The 13,501-nt window shown below is 36.0% G+C and overlaps 2 protein-coding genes across 3 annotated transcripts; one reads left to right on the forward strand and one right to left on the reverse strand.

Moving 5' to 3' along the window:
* Positions 1-1,574: 1,574 nt before the first annotated feature.
* On the forward strand, positions 1,575-7,600 carry LOC6648584 (dihydropyrimidine dehydrogenase [NADP(+)]). Of its 2 annotated transcripts, none has more exons than XM_023179570.2 (6): positions 1,575-1,591; positions 4,134-4,203; positions 4,266-5,012; positions 5,070-7,127; positions 7,195-7,352; positions 7,415-7,600. In XM_023179570.2, exons 2-6 carry the CDS (start codon positions 4,159-4,161, stop codon positions 7,506-7,508), a joined length of 3,102 nt encoding a protein of 1,033 aa, XP_023035338.1. In that variant the 5' UTR covers positions 1,575-1,591; positions 4,134-4,158; the 3' UTR covers positions 7,509-7,600. The 2 variants fall into 2 exon arrangements, with proteins under 2 accessions (XP_023035338.1, XP_002070975.1); XM_002070939.4 differs by lacking the exon at positions 1,575-1,591 and adding an exon at positions 1,652-1,713.
* A 210-nt stretch (positions 7,601-7,810) lies between these two features.
* Positions 7,811-9,502, reverse strand: LOC6648585 (synaptobrevin homolog YKT6). Its single transcript, XM_002070940.4, has 2 exons — positions 9,073-9,502; positions 7,811-8,882 (listed from the first exon to the last, which is right to left on the reverse strand). The coding sequence occupies exons 1-2, from the start codon at positions 9,195-9,197 to the stop codon at positions 8,408-8,410; spliced, it is 600 nt and encodes a 199-aa protein (XP_002070976.1). The 5' UTR covers positions 9,198-9,502; the 3' UTR covers positions 7,811-8,407.
* Positions 9,503-13,501: the final 3,999 nt, after the last annotated feature.

Consider the following 13,501-nt stretch of genomic DNA (forward strand, 5'->3'; position numbering starts at 1 on the left):
TTTAAACTATAAAAAGGCCCGGTTATGACTCAGCTGGGGTGCCCAGTTATGTCCCATTTTTTTTTGCACTCGGATTATGTAAAATTATCAAATTCCAACATTTTTGTTGTTGTTTAACAACAAGGAAAGGAAATTTACATATTGAGACCAGTTTGTCCAAGAATATTCTGGAAGATCTCGATCGGGAATGTTCATTCGAAGTGCGCTAATATGCAAGCAAATTATTTCGCTTGCAAAAACTGCGAAAGTGACATGGACGACAAGGGCTTAAAATCGTTCTCATTTATGGCCATTTTCTTTTGGGTTTTTCATTGTTTTTGGCTTTGAAGCCCTTCAAAATAAGTAAACCATTAAATCACAACAATTTGTGTGACATTCCTTTCATATTTTCTTATTTTCAGTGAATTTCTTAAGTTGAGTCATAACTGGGCCACTTTTTTTTAAAGTTAAAAAAAGTTATCCAAATTAAATCTGTTCCAAAATTTTTTGAGTAACTCAAATAAACATACATTCTTTGGAAAAAAGTTGCGTTTGGTTAATATTTAAATGTTAAACTTCTTAATTTTTCATTTTCCCGAACTGAAGAAAAAATTTCGAGGTTTTTCAAAACCCGGGTCATAACTGGGCCCTCTCCCCTACTTTTTTAGCCTGTTGAAAATTCTTCTAGTCAAAGTTCCCCGCATTCAATAGCCCTAGATTATGGGAAAAAACAATTAACCTCGGAGATTTTGGAAGGAATGGGTAAAATCTCGGTTTTGGGGGGGAAGTATGCCTCATTTTCAAGAACTAATAAGTAGATAACCATAGCGAGAATATTGTAAGTCGCCTAAGGTTCGTTATAACGAAGTTTCACAGTATAATAAAAAATTTTGCAAGTCCCTTTAGTATAATTTGCTAATTAAAAATTAATGTAGTTAAATATTATAGATGAGAATAGATATTAAAATCAAATTTGGATTCAAATAATTAAGTTAAACTCTGTAAAAGAAAAAGAAAATACAATACATTATATATATATTATAAAGGATCTTTTGTTTACACTTTCACCACAAAAAAAAAAAAGGATTTTGTACATTTTTTTAATATGCTAAAATAAAATGAAAATATTTTGAAGTTTGTTATCACAAAGCAAATACCTTAGGACTAAGCCATTCGAAATTCACAGAACTCGTAAACAAAAGATTCTTCAAATTTTGAAATTTCTATGAAGTATAAATAATAATTTCAATAATTTTCTATTCTCAAGATTGCAATCTATGAAGAACCCTAATATTTGCCATAGATATGCATACATTTTTGTTTTAGTTTCTGCAAAACTGGAGGCAAAACAAAGTATCTATTGTTTATACATCTATATATGACATATGTGTGTGTAAGTGTGAGTGTGTCTAGGGTGTGTGTCTGTGTGTGTGTGTGCGATAATGATTATCAAATGAAACTGGCACGATCGGACGCTGGCAATGCGCCGCACAGAGAGCCGCCGCGTCGATCGCTAGAAAAACTAAAAATTTTTTCAATTTCTGTTCTTAATTCTCATTTCAGTTTTGGCGTTTCCAGTGTGAAGACCAAAAAGTTGTTCAATTCTCTATCTGTGTGTGTTCTATAACGAAATTGTGTTATTTTTTTCTAACAAACAAATTTTGTTTTCTGTTTTTTTTATTATTGTGCGTGCAATTTTTAAAGTAGATATTCAAATATAAACTTTATCAAAAGGTTGGTTGTTATTCTTGTTTTATAGGAAAAATCTTGCATTTAAAATTAGCTGGCATTAGAGAACAACAACAACAACAACAAACAAACAAGTGGACAGAAAACCCGTATATACATAAATATGTATAACAATAATCGCATTAGCATGCAAAACATAAACCATAAACAATATTGAAACGAAACTACTTGGAAACGTTGATAAAGCCTGATAATGAATGGTATTCAGAACCTTATAGGGTCACAGCTGATCTCATGATGATGATGATGATGACGATCATGATCTATTATTTAATCAACAAATATGCTCAACTTCTAGGGCACGAGCGAGAGAGAGAGAGAGAGAGAGAGAGAGAGAGAGAGATAGAAATGATCAACTGAGAGATGAAATAGAAATCTTATAACTTTTAATACCCTGCAACTACAAACTGTTTAAGAAGAGTATATTAACTCAAGTGACAAATATAGATTTTAATTTTAAGTTGTCTAATTTGTTAATTCAATTGTTTTTATACTAAAATTTATACCTAAACTTATCAATATAAACTCTTTGATCTGCAGTTGCTGACAAGAGCTTAGACATGATTCAAATTAAGGAAGGGCAGATATTTTTCAATACATTTTCATTTGAATTCCTTAAAAAAGAATACAAAAAAGAGCTTAATTTTGAAATAAATTTAAACAAATATATTATAAGAAACAAAATTTTTGTAAATTTCATTTTAAATATAATTAATTTTTAAAAACAAAGTATAAATTCAACGCTCGATGATGAGGCAGTTGCCATTATTAAAACTTAAATGAAACTAAACTCTTTTAATAGATTATATACCTAATCCAGTTCTTATGACACACTCAATTCTTTATATAGGGTATATACCTAGTCTAGTTTTAAATGAATCTAAGGAATGCTTTTTATACCATACACCCATAGGGTGAAATGGTATATTAAAGTCGCCAAAATGTATGTAACAGGCAGAAGGAAGCATCTCCGACCCCACAAAGTATATATATTCTTGATCAGGATCAACAACCGAGTCGATCTAGCCATGTCCGTCTGTCCGTCCGTCTGTCCGTCTGTCCGTCCGTCCGTCTGTCCGTATGAACACCTAGATCTCGGAGACTGTAAGAGCTAGAGCCACCAAATTTGGTATGTAGACTCGTGTAGTATGTAGAGTGATCAAGTTTATTTCAAATTTTTGCCACGCCCCTTTCCGCCCCCGCAATTTTAAAAAAGCGTTTATCTCCAAAACTATTCCAGCTAGAGACACCATATTTGGTATGTATATTCGCCTAGTAAATGCACACATTTTGTATGTGTAAAAATTTTGCCACGCTCTTTTCCGCCCCCGTAATTTGAAAAACTTGATTATCTCCCGTATTTTTTTACCTTATGCAATCAAATTTGGCACACTTAAATTTAATACTAATATCTAGCAAAATACCAAATTTGATCAAAATCGGACAAAAAATAGTCGAGTTATGCATATAAACGTTTTTCCATAAGGCCGAAGTTGGCCGTCAGCTGGTGGGGGCGCTAGGGTGCTCGTATGATTGAGTGAGCGAGATACTAAGATATGCTTGTAAAAAGCATGTGAAAATGCTTTTTTTTAATAAATTTTAAATATTTGCTTTACTGGTGTATGGTATACCTAAGTCGGCGAGACGACTTACTTACTTCATTTTCTATATACTTGAAACAATTTGTGTTAATTTAAATGACCGTTAAGGGCTGCGTCATGAGGTAATTGACTACACAATGTACAAACCTTGAACTAGTTGAATTGATAGTGTGTTTTTTTTTTTTTGTATTTTGTTCTCATTTTGTAAATGAAATGAATTGCTAAAGGAATTCATTCACAATCAGAATTGCATTACTAGAGTAATGGAAATGAAAGGATGTAAGATCAAACCCCTTTTTGAGGGGCCAAAAAATTCATTTTTCGATTAAAATTAGATTATGTGGTTTAAATTGTGTTTATAAGTTTTTGTTTTTGCGAGATAACATTAATAGTCGCCATTATCAAAAACAAATTCTTGATGAAAAACAAGCCCTCCTCCTTAGCTTGACCTTGGGTCTAGCTCCCACTTCGTGGGGTGGCGTCCAGAACAACTCTTCTGTTATATATAATCCATTTCAAAGAAATGGCGCTATGCTTAATAGCCTTGACAGTTAAATAAGATAAGACTCTGGCCACTACTAGGCGAAACATTTGTACATATAAACCGGGTCTATATATAAATTGGCTTGCCGCATAGATACAGACACGTGGACAACAATTCAGGGCTAGTAGAGCCAAACGGTTCGTTTTGGTTTCGTGTTGATAAGGTGCACAAGATACTTAATCAGTGAGACAATAAAGATTAAGTGTTGTATTTCTAATATTTCCAACAACTTGTGTTGTACTTACTTTTCATTTTGACAGATATATAAGGGGGTCGGTCTAAGAGATGGCTCCACCGATATTGCTAAGCAAAGATACACCCGATATTGAGGTAGGTCCAGCTAACTCCGTGCGCCGCATTGGACTGTTAATTTTATGAGTATTCACTTGTAGGATCTTTTGGCCCTCAATCCGCGAGTCAAGACCCAGTGCTCTGTGGTGCCCACCAAGCAGACGAAAGAGAATAAGAAACACTGGAAACGTAATGCCGATCACACGGCTCCGCCATGCACCAGTTTGACCAACAATTTCGAGGATATCAAGCACACAACTCTATCGGAACGCGGTGCCCTGGAGGAGGCGGCTCGCTGTCTGAAATGCGCCGATGCTCCGTGTCAGAAATCGTGCCCCACTCAATTGGACATCAAGAGTTTCATCACAAGTATTGCGAACAAGAATTTCTATGGTGCAGCCAAGGCAATATTCTCGGATAATCCATTGGGTCTAACATGCGGCATGGTCTGTCCAACCAGTGATCTGTGTGTGGGCGGTTGCAATCTGCAGGCCTCGGAGGCGGGACCCATCAATATCGGTGGCTTGCAGCAATATGCCACCGAAGTGTTCAAGCAAATGGGTGTCCATCAGCGTTTGCAGCCGCACGTGAAGCCCATTGAGAAGAAGATTGCTCTGCTGGGTGGTGGACCAGCTTCGCTGTCGTGTGCCACATTTCTGGGTCGTTTGGGCTACACGAACATTACCATCTATGAGCGTCGCAGCTATCTGGGTGGTCTGAGTGCAGCGGAAATTCCCCAATATCGTTTGCCCATTGATGTGGTTAATTTTGAAATTGATTTGGTCAAAGATTTGGGTGTCCAAATCGAGACTAATCGTTCGCTGAGCACCAAGGACTTGACCATAAAGGTAGATATCTCTATATCAGTCTCTCTTGATCAGAAACTAAAGGTTATCTTTATGTAGGGTCTTCTCTCTAGTGGTCATGATGCTGTCTTTGTGGGTATTGGTTTGCCGGAACCTAAAATCAATCCCATTTTTGCTGGCCTCGATGTTAGCAAGGGTTTCTATACGTCGAAAAACTTTTTACCCCTGGTGGCAGATGGCTCCAAGCCGGGATTGTGTGCCTGTAAGGCATCCCAGGCCCTGCCCAAATTGCATGGCAATGTGATTGTATTGGGTGCCGGTGATACGGCCTTCGATTGCGCCACTTCGGCTTTGAGGTGTGGAGCCCGCCGTGTCTTTGTGGTCTTCCGCAAGGGATCGTCTGGCATCCGAGCCGTACCCGAAGAGGTGGACTTGGCCCGTGAAGAGCGCTGCGAGCTGTTGCCCTATTTGAGTCCTCGCAAGGTTATTGTGAAGGAGGGTCTGATCACTGCCATGGAATTCTGTCGCACCGAGCAGAACGAGCAAGACGAATGGGTCGAGGATGAGGAGCAGGTGGTACGTCTGAAGGCCAACTTTGTTATTTCGGCCTTTGGATCGGGTCTACAGGACGCCGATGTGCGTGAGGCCTTGACCCCCCTCTCGTTCCGTGGCGAATTGCCCGAAGTGAATAAGACAACGCTGCAGAGTAGTGTGGCCAATGTGTTCCTGGGTGGTGATCTTGCCGGTGTGGCAAACACAACTGTCGAGTCGGTAAACGATGGCAAAGTTGCAGCCTGGAGTATACATTGTCAATTGAGTGGTTTGCCCTTGGACACGCCCGCCGCACTTCCGCTCTTCCATACGGATATCGACAATGTCGATTTGTCGGTGGAGATGTGTGGCCTGAAGTTTGAGAATCCATTTGGATTGGCCTCGGCTCCGCCAACCACCAGTGGAGCCATGATACGCCGAGCCTTCGAGCAGGGCTGGGGCTTTGTGGTCACCAAGACATTTGGCCTCGACAAGGATCTGGTCACCAATGTCTCGCCCCGTATTGTCCGTGGCACGACATCGGGCTATAAATATGGTCCCCAGCAGGGATGTTTCCTCAACATTGAACTCATTTCGGAGAAGCGCGCTGAGTACTGGCTACGTTCGATAGCCGAACTAAAGAAGGATTTCCCCGAGAAGATTATTATAGCCAGCATTATGTGCAGCTATAATGAGGCCGATTGGAAGGAATTGGCCCAATTGGCCGAAAAGTCCGGGGCAGATGCCTTGGAACTGAATCTATCGTGTCCCCATGGCATGGGTGAACGCGGCATGGGTCTAGCCTGTGGCCAGGATCCCAAGCTAGTTGAGCAAATCTCACGTTGGGTCCGTGAGGTCATCACAGTGCCATTCTTCATTAAGCTAACGCCCAACATCACGAACATCTGGACCATTGCGGAGGCAGCTCAAAGGGGCGGAGCCAGCGGTGGTTCGGCCATTAATACGGTCCAAGGTCTGATGAGCCTGAAGGCTGATGCCACTGCCTGGCCGGCCATTGGCCAGGAGAAGCGTACCACCTATGGCGGAGTATCGGGCAATGCCACACGTCCAATGGCATTGCATGCCATTTCGGATATTGCCAAGAGACTTCCAGGATTCCCCATTCTGGGCATCGGTGGCATTGATTCCGGCGAAGTGGCCCTGCAATTCATTCAGGCCGGCGCCACAGTTCTGCAGATATGCTCATCGGTGCAGAATCAGGACTTTACCCTCATCGATGACTATTGCACGAGTCTGAGGGCATTGCTCTATCTCAAGGCTAATCCGCCGCCAGTGAATGGCGCCTTCTGGGATGGCCAATCACCGCCAACGACTGTGCATCAGAAGGGCAAACCAGTGGTTCATCTCACCGGCGAGGGTAATCGTACACTTGGTTTCTTTGGTCCCTATCAGAGGCAGCGGGACATCAAATTGGCCGATTTCCGTCTCAAACAGGGCGCCTTCTGGGATGCCCAACAGTCTGCTACTACTTCAAAATCTACTCCGGCCACTGAGGGCTCGAAACCGGCTCTCAAAATAACCGATGTCATTGGCGTGGCCTTGCCACGTATTGGACCCTACAATAAACTGGATAACAAACAGCAGAAGGTTGCCCTTATCAATGATGTAGGTTGATCTAATACTCTGTCAAGTTTTCTCTCTGATTTTTTTGGTTCTTTCTTTCTCTTTGCAGGACATGTGCATCAATTGTGGCAAGTGTTATATGACCTGTGCCGATTCTGGCTATCAGGCCATTGAGTTTGACAAGGACACTCACTTGCCCCATGTCAATGATGACTGTACCGGTTGCACTCTGTGTGTCTCTGTTTGCCCCATCATCGATTGCATAACGTAAGTCCAGAAAATGAATATCTGATATCTCAATTTCTTTATTATTTCTATATGGATTACAGCATGGAGCCAAAAACTATTCCACATAAGATCAAACGTGGCGTTGAGGACAATGACAAGACGTTCTACACCCATGCCCTGAGTCAGTGTCAATAGAATCAAAGTAAAAGCAGCTAAATATAATAGATACATATATGCACATGGGTTTTCTTCCCACAAATTCCAAATAAAATTATGAAAAATTCCAATCAACTGGGTTTTTTTTTCCCACAATTAAGGGGCGTGTTTCTATAATCAATTTTCTTTTGTTTTTGTGTGGTAGTTCTTTATTCCACAAAGCTCATTTTGTCATCTAAAGTTTTCCAATGAAAGTTGTTTTCTATTGTCCTGTGCTTAGGTTGTCTCACCTGAATCCTCTCAAACTGCAAGTCGATTCCATTTGCTAGACTCTAAGCAAATTTTTCGTATAATATTCATAAATTGTATTCGTTTAATATATAATTAACGACACATTCAATTTGCATTATTCGTATTCACATAGACATTAAATTAAATATCTCATAAAACAAAAAAAAAAAAGATTATGAACATAGACAACGGATGTCCAAAGAGGGGAAAAACAAGTGGACATTATCTCATTGTAATTAATATTATGGATAGTTTGGTGAAGTCGGCTAGGATGTGGAGTGTTGTGGGTATGGGAGAGAGAATTGTGATATGGGAAAGGATTAGAATGTTGGGTTGTTTGTTTTCCCCATTTTGTACATACATACATATACAAATGGATACATATCGATACAAACATATATCTAGATATATTATATATACATGTATGTATGTTAATTAACTAATTAATTTATAAAAAGCATACAAATTCTAATTCAACTTTGCAACTTGCAATTTGTTTTGGTAGTTGGTAGTTGTTGTTGATTCTTCTTCTTGGTGTTTTTGTTTTCATTTGTTTATCTTGTGGTGTTCCTGTTCCATTGTGTGAGTGTGTGTGTGTGTGTATGTGTGTGTGTGATGACTGCATCTGCTGCATCCACATCCTACGCTTAGGTGAAACTGCAACATGAATTGGTCTTTTTCGCTGTCTTATAGAAGGCCTTGCTTTGCAGGCTCAGTTCCTCCGATTTGAGTACCATATCGTCAAGCTTCTCGCCACGCTCCAATACCGCCGCAATTGTGTTCTTTAATATAATTGACGTTTCATCCAAATCGTTTTGCATTTTTGTCAATGGATCCGCCTCAACCGGGTCCTGGTACTTGGCCAAAAATGTTGGAAGCATATCAAATGATATGGTTGCTGCCGAACCGTTTTGCCATTGATCCGCTGGCACTTTGGTGGCAAACTCATCGAGAATCTTTGTGATTAATGTGTGAGCAACTCGATTGGGATACTCATGATCGGCAATTAGGACACCAGCCAGATTATCTGATCGTACATATACATGACACATATAGGCATCTTGCTTCACTGATTGCCTAAGCGCGGGCTGTGTACGTTCCACAATTGTCTTCGATGCAAAGCTAAAACACAAAAAACATAATCATGAGTCAATCAAATTGTTTCAATCGCACATTGTGATGTGTTGGTGGGGCAGGGAGGGGGTTAGGTGGGTGTGTGTGTGTGTGTGTGTGTAAGTGACCATAAGGAAAGTTCAAGTGTGGGCTCTTGATTTGCGCCGTCGCCAAATCTGTAATCAAAAGAGCAACTCACGTCATAAAATTGTCAACAGTGCCGCGCTGAAAAAAGGAGAACGACTGCAGGTCGGATGTTGTCTTCAAGATGCGGGCTTCTCCATTTCCTTTGTAAAAGATGCTCAGTGCGAATAGTTTGACCATATTGTTGACTAGCAATTGATTTTAATTCGATAAATCAAACTTGCACTGTGGAGAAACTTTAACTTGTAGTCCGTCCTTTCGTGTCTGCTTGCGTCTTGTCTTGTCTTGTCTTTGCCTCCGCCTGGCCCAAGTTCCGTATGTCAATGTTGTTTATGTTTTTGCCGTGTGAATTGGTGGTTTCAGTTAGTATTAAGGCCTTTAATTTTCGAATATTTGTTTCTATTAGTATTTTAAATTCAAATAATTGTATTTGAAATTTGTTTAATGTAATTCGCCAATTTGTTTCTGTATTAGTGTACGTCTTAATATATTATATCGATAGTCGCCTATCGTAGCCTAGAATTTATCGATAGATCTGAACTGGGCTGCCAGATGCTTGATATTTAACAGCACTGATTTTTAGTTTGCGGATGTAGATGGTCACACAAATCTCCCCCCCTTTGTAACGGTCAACAAAAAAAACAAGGTGTATTATTTTATTTTGTATTTTAATCAATTGTTATGCAATTTATTTTTATACGCTATGTAAATATAATTTGTTCACAACTGTTATATAATTATTTTGTTTTTCGTTTTACTTTTTGATTTTAAAGCAGCCGCTTTCAACAATTGTTTATCGTTTTCATTTTTTACTTTTACTGTATATAATTCACACGATTTTGGTTTTTATTTTTATGATTTTCAAGTGTATGCATGTGTGTGAATTGTAATTTGGTTTAACTACAACTACATAGACGACATACGCTGGGTTTTTGTCTTAATATTATATGAGTTTTTTTTTTCTCTTTTTTATGTTGCTGTTATGGTTTTTTGTTTTTTTTTAGAAATGTTAACAAATTTACAGACTTATATAGTTATTACAATAATTTTCTTTTATTTTTTATGTGTGTGTGTGTGTGAGTGTATATATATTTATGTATATATAATATGCATTGAAATGTTGTAACAGGAGTTTTGGTATTTTTTATTTCCGTTTTTGTTGTTGGTTTTTGTTTTTTTGTTTTTAATCATATTTTGTTTTCCTGGCAGGATAAATAAATGTATATTGTGTTTAGAGCAGAGAAAATTGAAAATTATATATATACGTATATGTACTCTATATATAAATGGTAACTCTAAAATTCGTCTTAAATCTCACTTACTACATAAGGATTGTATGCATGGATTTTTTTTCATTCCCAATTTTTCTGTTTCTTACTTTTTCAATCAATTTTCCTTTCTGCCATTGTCTTGTTTAGTTAGAAAATGGTGCGCTTAAGATTTTCGCTGTTCAATTCTCTCTATTCATTCATTCATTTCATTATGATTTTGTCTCTAAACAGTTTAATAATTGCAATTAATGTTAGTGTTTAATGTTAATGTTAACGTTAATATTAAATGCTATAAGTAAATACCTGCCTGTCTGCAAATTTTATTTGGTTGTTTCGTCGTCGTGTGTGTTTCTTTATTTTCTTATGCTTTCTAGCATTTATTTTTGTTATTTTTTTTTTTTTTTTGTAATTTTCCGATTTTGTTTTGTTTAAAAACTATTTTGGCCTTATGTGATACAAGAAACTACAAACTACTACAAATCGGAAACAACTTTTTGGTTTTGGTTTTGCCGGAACTCTATGAATATAATTTAAAGTCATATATTTTTTTTGTGCAAAAAACAAAAATAAAAGAAACACAAAACCAAAACATAAATTTAGAAATCCACACACACGAATTTAATTTGTATAAACTTTTTTGCAGTTTGGTTTTTTTCTACTTAAAGTTTAGAAAGTTGTTGAAACTTTTTTTTTATTTTTTATTTTTTGTTATAATTATTTTAGTTTTATATACAATGTTTTAATAAGGGGAACTACATGGTTCCGGGGTTTTTTTTTTTGTGTATTTTAATAATTTTGTTTTGTTTTTTTTTTTTGTAATTGTTAACTCTTTAATTTTTTATTGATTGAAATTCATGATGGGCAGTATTTTGTTAGACTTTCTACACAAAAAAAAAAAAGAGAAGTAATAGAAATAGAGAGATAGAAAAGCAAGACATAAAGAGAAATAGAACTAAATAAAAGTTTTAAATCTTTTATGCCTTTCTTTCACCCTTGCAGATGCGCACAAGAATTGAAAATGAACAATTTCCACAGACTTTTATAGGTTGTTCTAACTGGCATAGGAACATATATGTTTTATCGAAACCAATTTCGTGTGTGTCAGGGGAAATAACGAATTCTCAATTATTTTTTTTTTTTTTTGCAAGGGCATTTTCTTCTAAACACTTTGTGGAATGTCTTAGATGTCTTTAGATTTTGTTGTTGTTGTTGTTGTTAAAAGATCACACGAGAAAACCATTTATGATCTCTCATTTTTTACCTATTTACTAAACTGATGAATGGAGAAGAGTTAGGTAATGGGGTAAAGAGACAAGTTGTAGAAAGAAGAATCTTTTATGAAATTGACTTTAATGGTTTAAAAATAACATTCATTGGAGCTCTCAGTTGGTCAATAATAATACAAATATAATTTAAAAACTCTTCAAAATTATTCGAAATATTGTTTATTCGAATTCGGGAGAAAAGGGATATATGAATTTTAATGAAGGGGGCGTGGCGACATAGTCAAAGTTATGTACAATTGGATATACTTTATATTTTGGATGTGTGTGTGTGTGTGTGTGTGTGTGTATGTAAGTTTGTATATTTTGTATTCCTCTTTTCTTTGTATATTAAATCGAGTGGAACTAATGCAAAATATTTGCTTCTTTGTCCACAATTTTTTTTTTTATTAAAATGTTTCGTATGTCTCTCTATTTGGAGTTGTTCTTAAAAGTGTTTTCTGTTTTGTTTTTTTGTTTATTTTCCATAATTTTTTTGTTTTGTTTTGTTTAATTTTATTTTATCGTATTGTTTATTTGCATCTGCACAGCAGAGAGAATAATTTGTTTTGTTTTTTTTTTTTGTTTGTTTTTTGTTTAGTTTATTTTGTTTTTTTTTCTTGCAAATTTTTATGGCTTGTGCTTACAAATTTATGTATATATTTATTAATGTATATATATGTGTGTGTCTGTATGTATGTGCGTGTGTATGTGTGTGTGTATAAAATAGCATATCCCTTTGCTTTAATGCCTAAAAAATTTGTAAATGCAATTATTGACCTGAACAACGTTTGTTTTTCTGTTTTCCATATTAGATTTATATATTCAAATATGTTTCTACACAAACACATACACATATATATGTGTATATATCTGTGGTAAGTATGCACTTGTATGTATGTTTGTATGTATGTAATGTATAATATATATATTTCTTGTTTGAATTGTAAAATAGTTGAACAATGGCATGCACTTTTATCATTTCATTCATTTTACTTTACTTTTTATTGCTTGCATTTTGTTTTTTTCTTTTTTAAGTTTAAAATTTATTTATGTATTGTATATATTTTGTGAAATGCTTTATGTTTTATTATATATTTTGTTTTGTTTCTCTTTGCTAATTTGCAAACTTTTGTATTTTCTTTATTCACTTGTTTTTTTAATTGTTTTTTTTTCTTTCTTTTGTTGTTGTATATTTGGTGTTTGTCTTGTGCTTTTGCTGTTATTTTTTTTTTGTTTGTTCTGGGAGTATCCTTTATGTTGTTGTTTTTTTTTTGTTTGTTTTAGATTTCTGACGTCACAAAAATTTTACGTACGGTGTCGCTTTGTTGTTGTTGTTGTTGTTGTTGCTGCTGTTGTTGTTGTTTCCTGTGTTGGTCTCGCAACGGATTTTTTTTTATAAATAATAAAAATTATTATTTCATAGTATTATATATTTTCTTAAGCGCAGGTCACACAATAAATAAAACAACAAAACAACAAAAAAACGTGAAAATAATTTAGAAAGTAAACTTTTAGATAAGATCTCAAAGGCTTGAGAGAGAGGCAAAGTGTGAAAGTTTTCTTCAATTATAGATAATGAAAAAATTCATCTTGTTCTCTAATTATTTTCCCTTTTATAGAGATTCTCAATTTGGGATCGGACTAAGCGAACAAGCTTGATGGAAATATACATACATATATATCCAGAATAAGCGATTCCCTAAGCCTCTTTCATTTGGTTTTAGTATTTCATTTTTTTATTGGTTTCTGTAATTATTTATTTCGTTGTTCTTTGAAGGAAAATTTGTGGGGCGTGGCCCGTTATTTTGTTTTTTTTCTTTTCTCTCACTTTAAGGTGCGGGAAATATGCGGGCTGCTTTTTGTTTTTCTTTGTCAATTTGTTCATTTTTCTTTTTTGTTATCATTTGCATAAATAAATTAATTTAAGGCGTTAATCTTACCTAACAAT

Source organism: Drosophila willistoni, unplaced genomic scaffold (genome assembly GCF_018902025.1).
Source record: "Drosophila willistoni isolate 14030-0811.24 unplaced genomic scaffold, UCI_dwil_1.1 Seg143.1, whole genome shotgun sequence".
In the NCBI taxonomy this organism is placed as follows: Eukaryota; Metazoa; Arthropoda; class Insecta; order Diptera; family Drosophilidae; genus Drosophila; species Drosophila willistoni.

Bases quoted from the DNA above. Each gene is read 5' to 3' on its own strand.
- LOC6648584 (XM_023179570.2), top strand. From the start codon at position 4,159: ATGGCTCCACCGATATTGCTAAGCAAAGATACACCCGATATTGAG. The intron at 7,128-7,194 runs GTAGGTTGATCT...TTCTCTTTGCAG, and splicing joins AGGTTGCCCTTATCAATGAT to GACATGTGCATCAATTGTGG. The intron at 7,353-7,414 runs GTAAGTCCAGAA...TATGGATTACAG, and splicing joins CCCATCATCGATTGCATAAC to CATGGAGCCAAAAACTATTC.
- LOC6648585 (XM_002070940.4), bottom strand. From the start codon at position 9,197: ATGGTCAAACTATTCGCACTGAGCATCTTTTACAAAGGAAATGGAGAA. The intron at 8,883-9,072 runs GTGAGTTGCTCT...TTTGTGTTTTAG, and splicing joins ACTGTTGACAATTTTATGAC to CTTTGCATCGAAGACAATTG.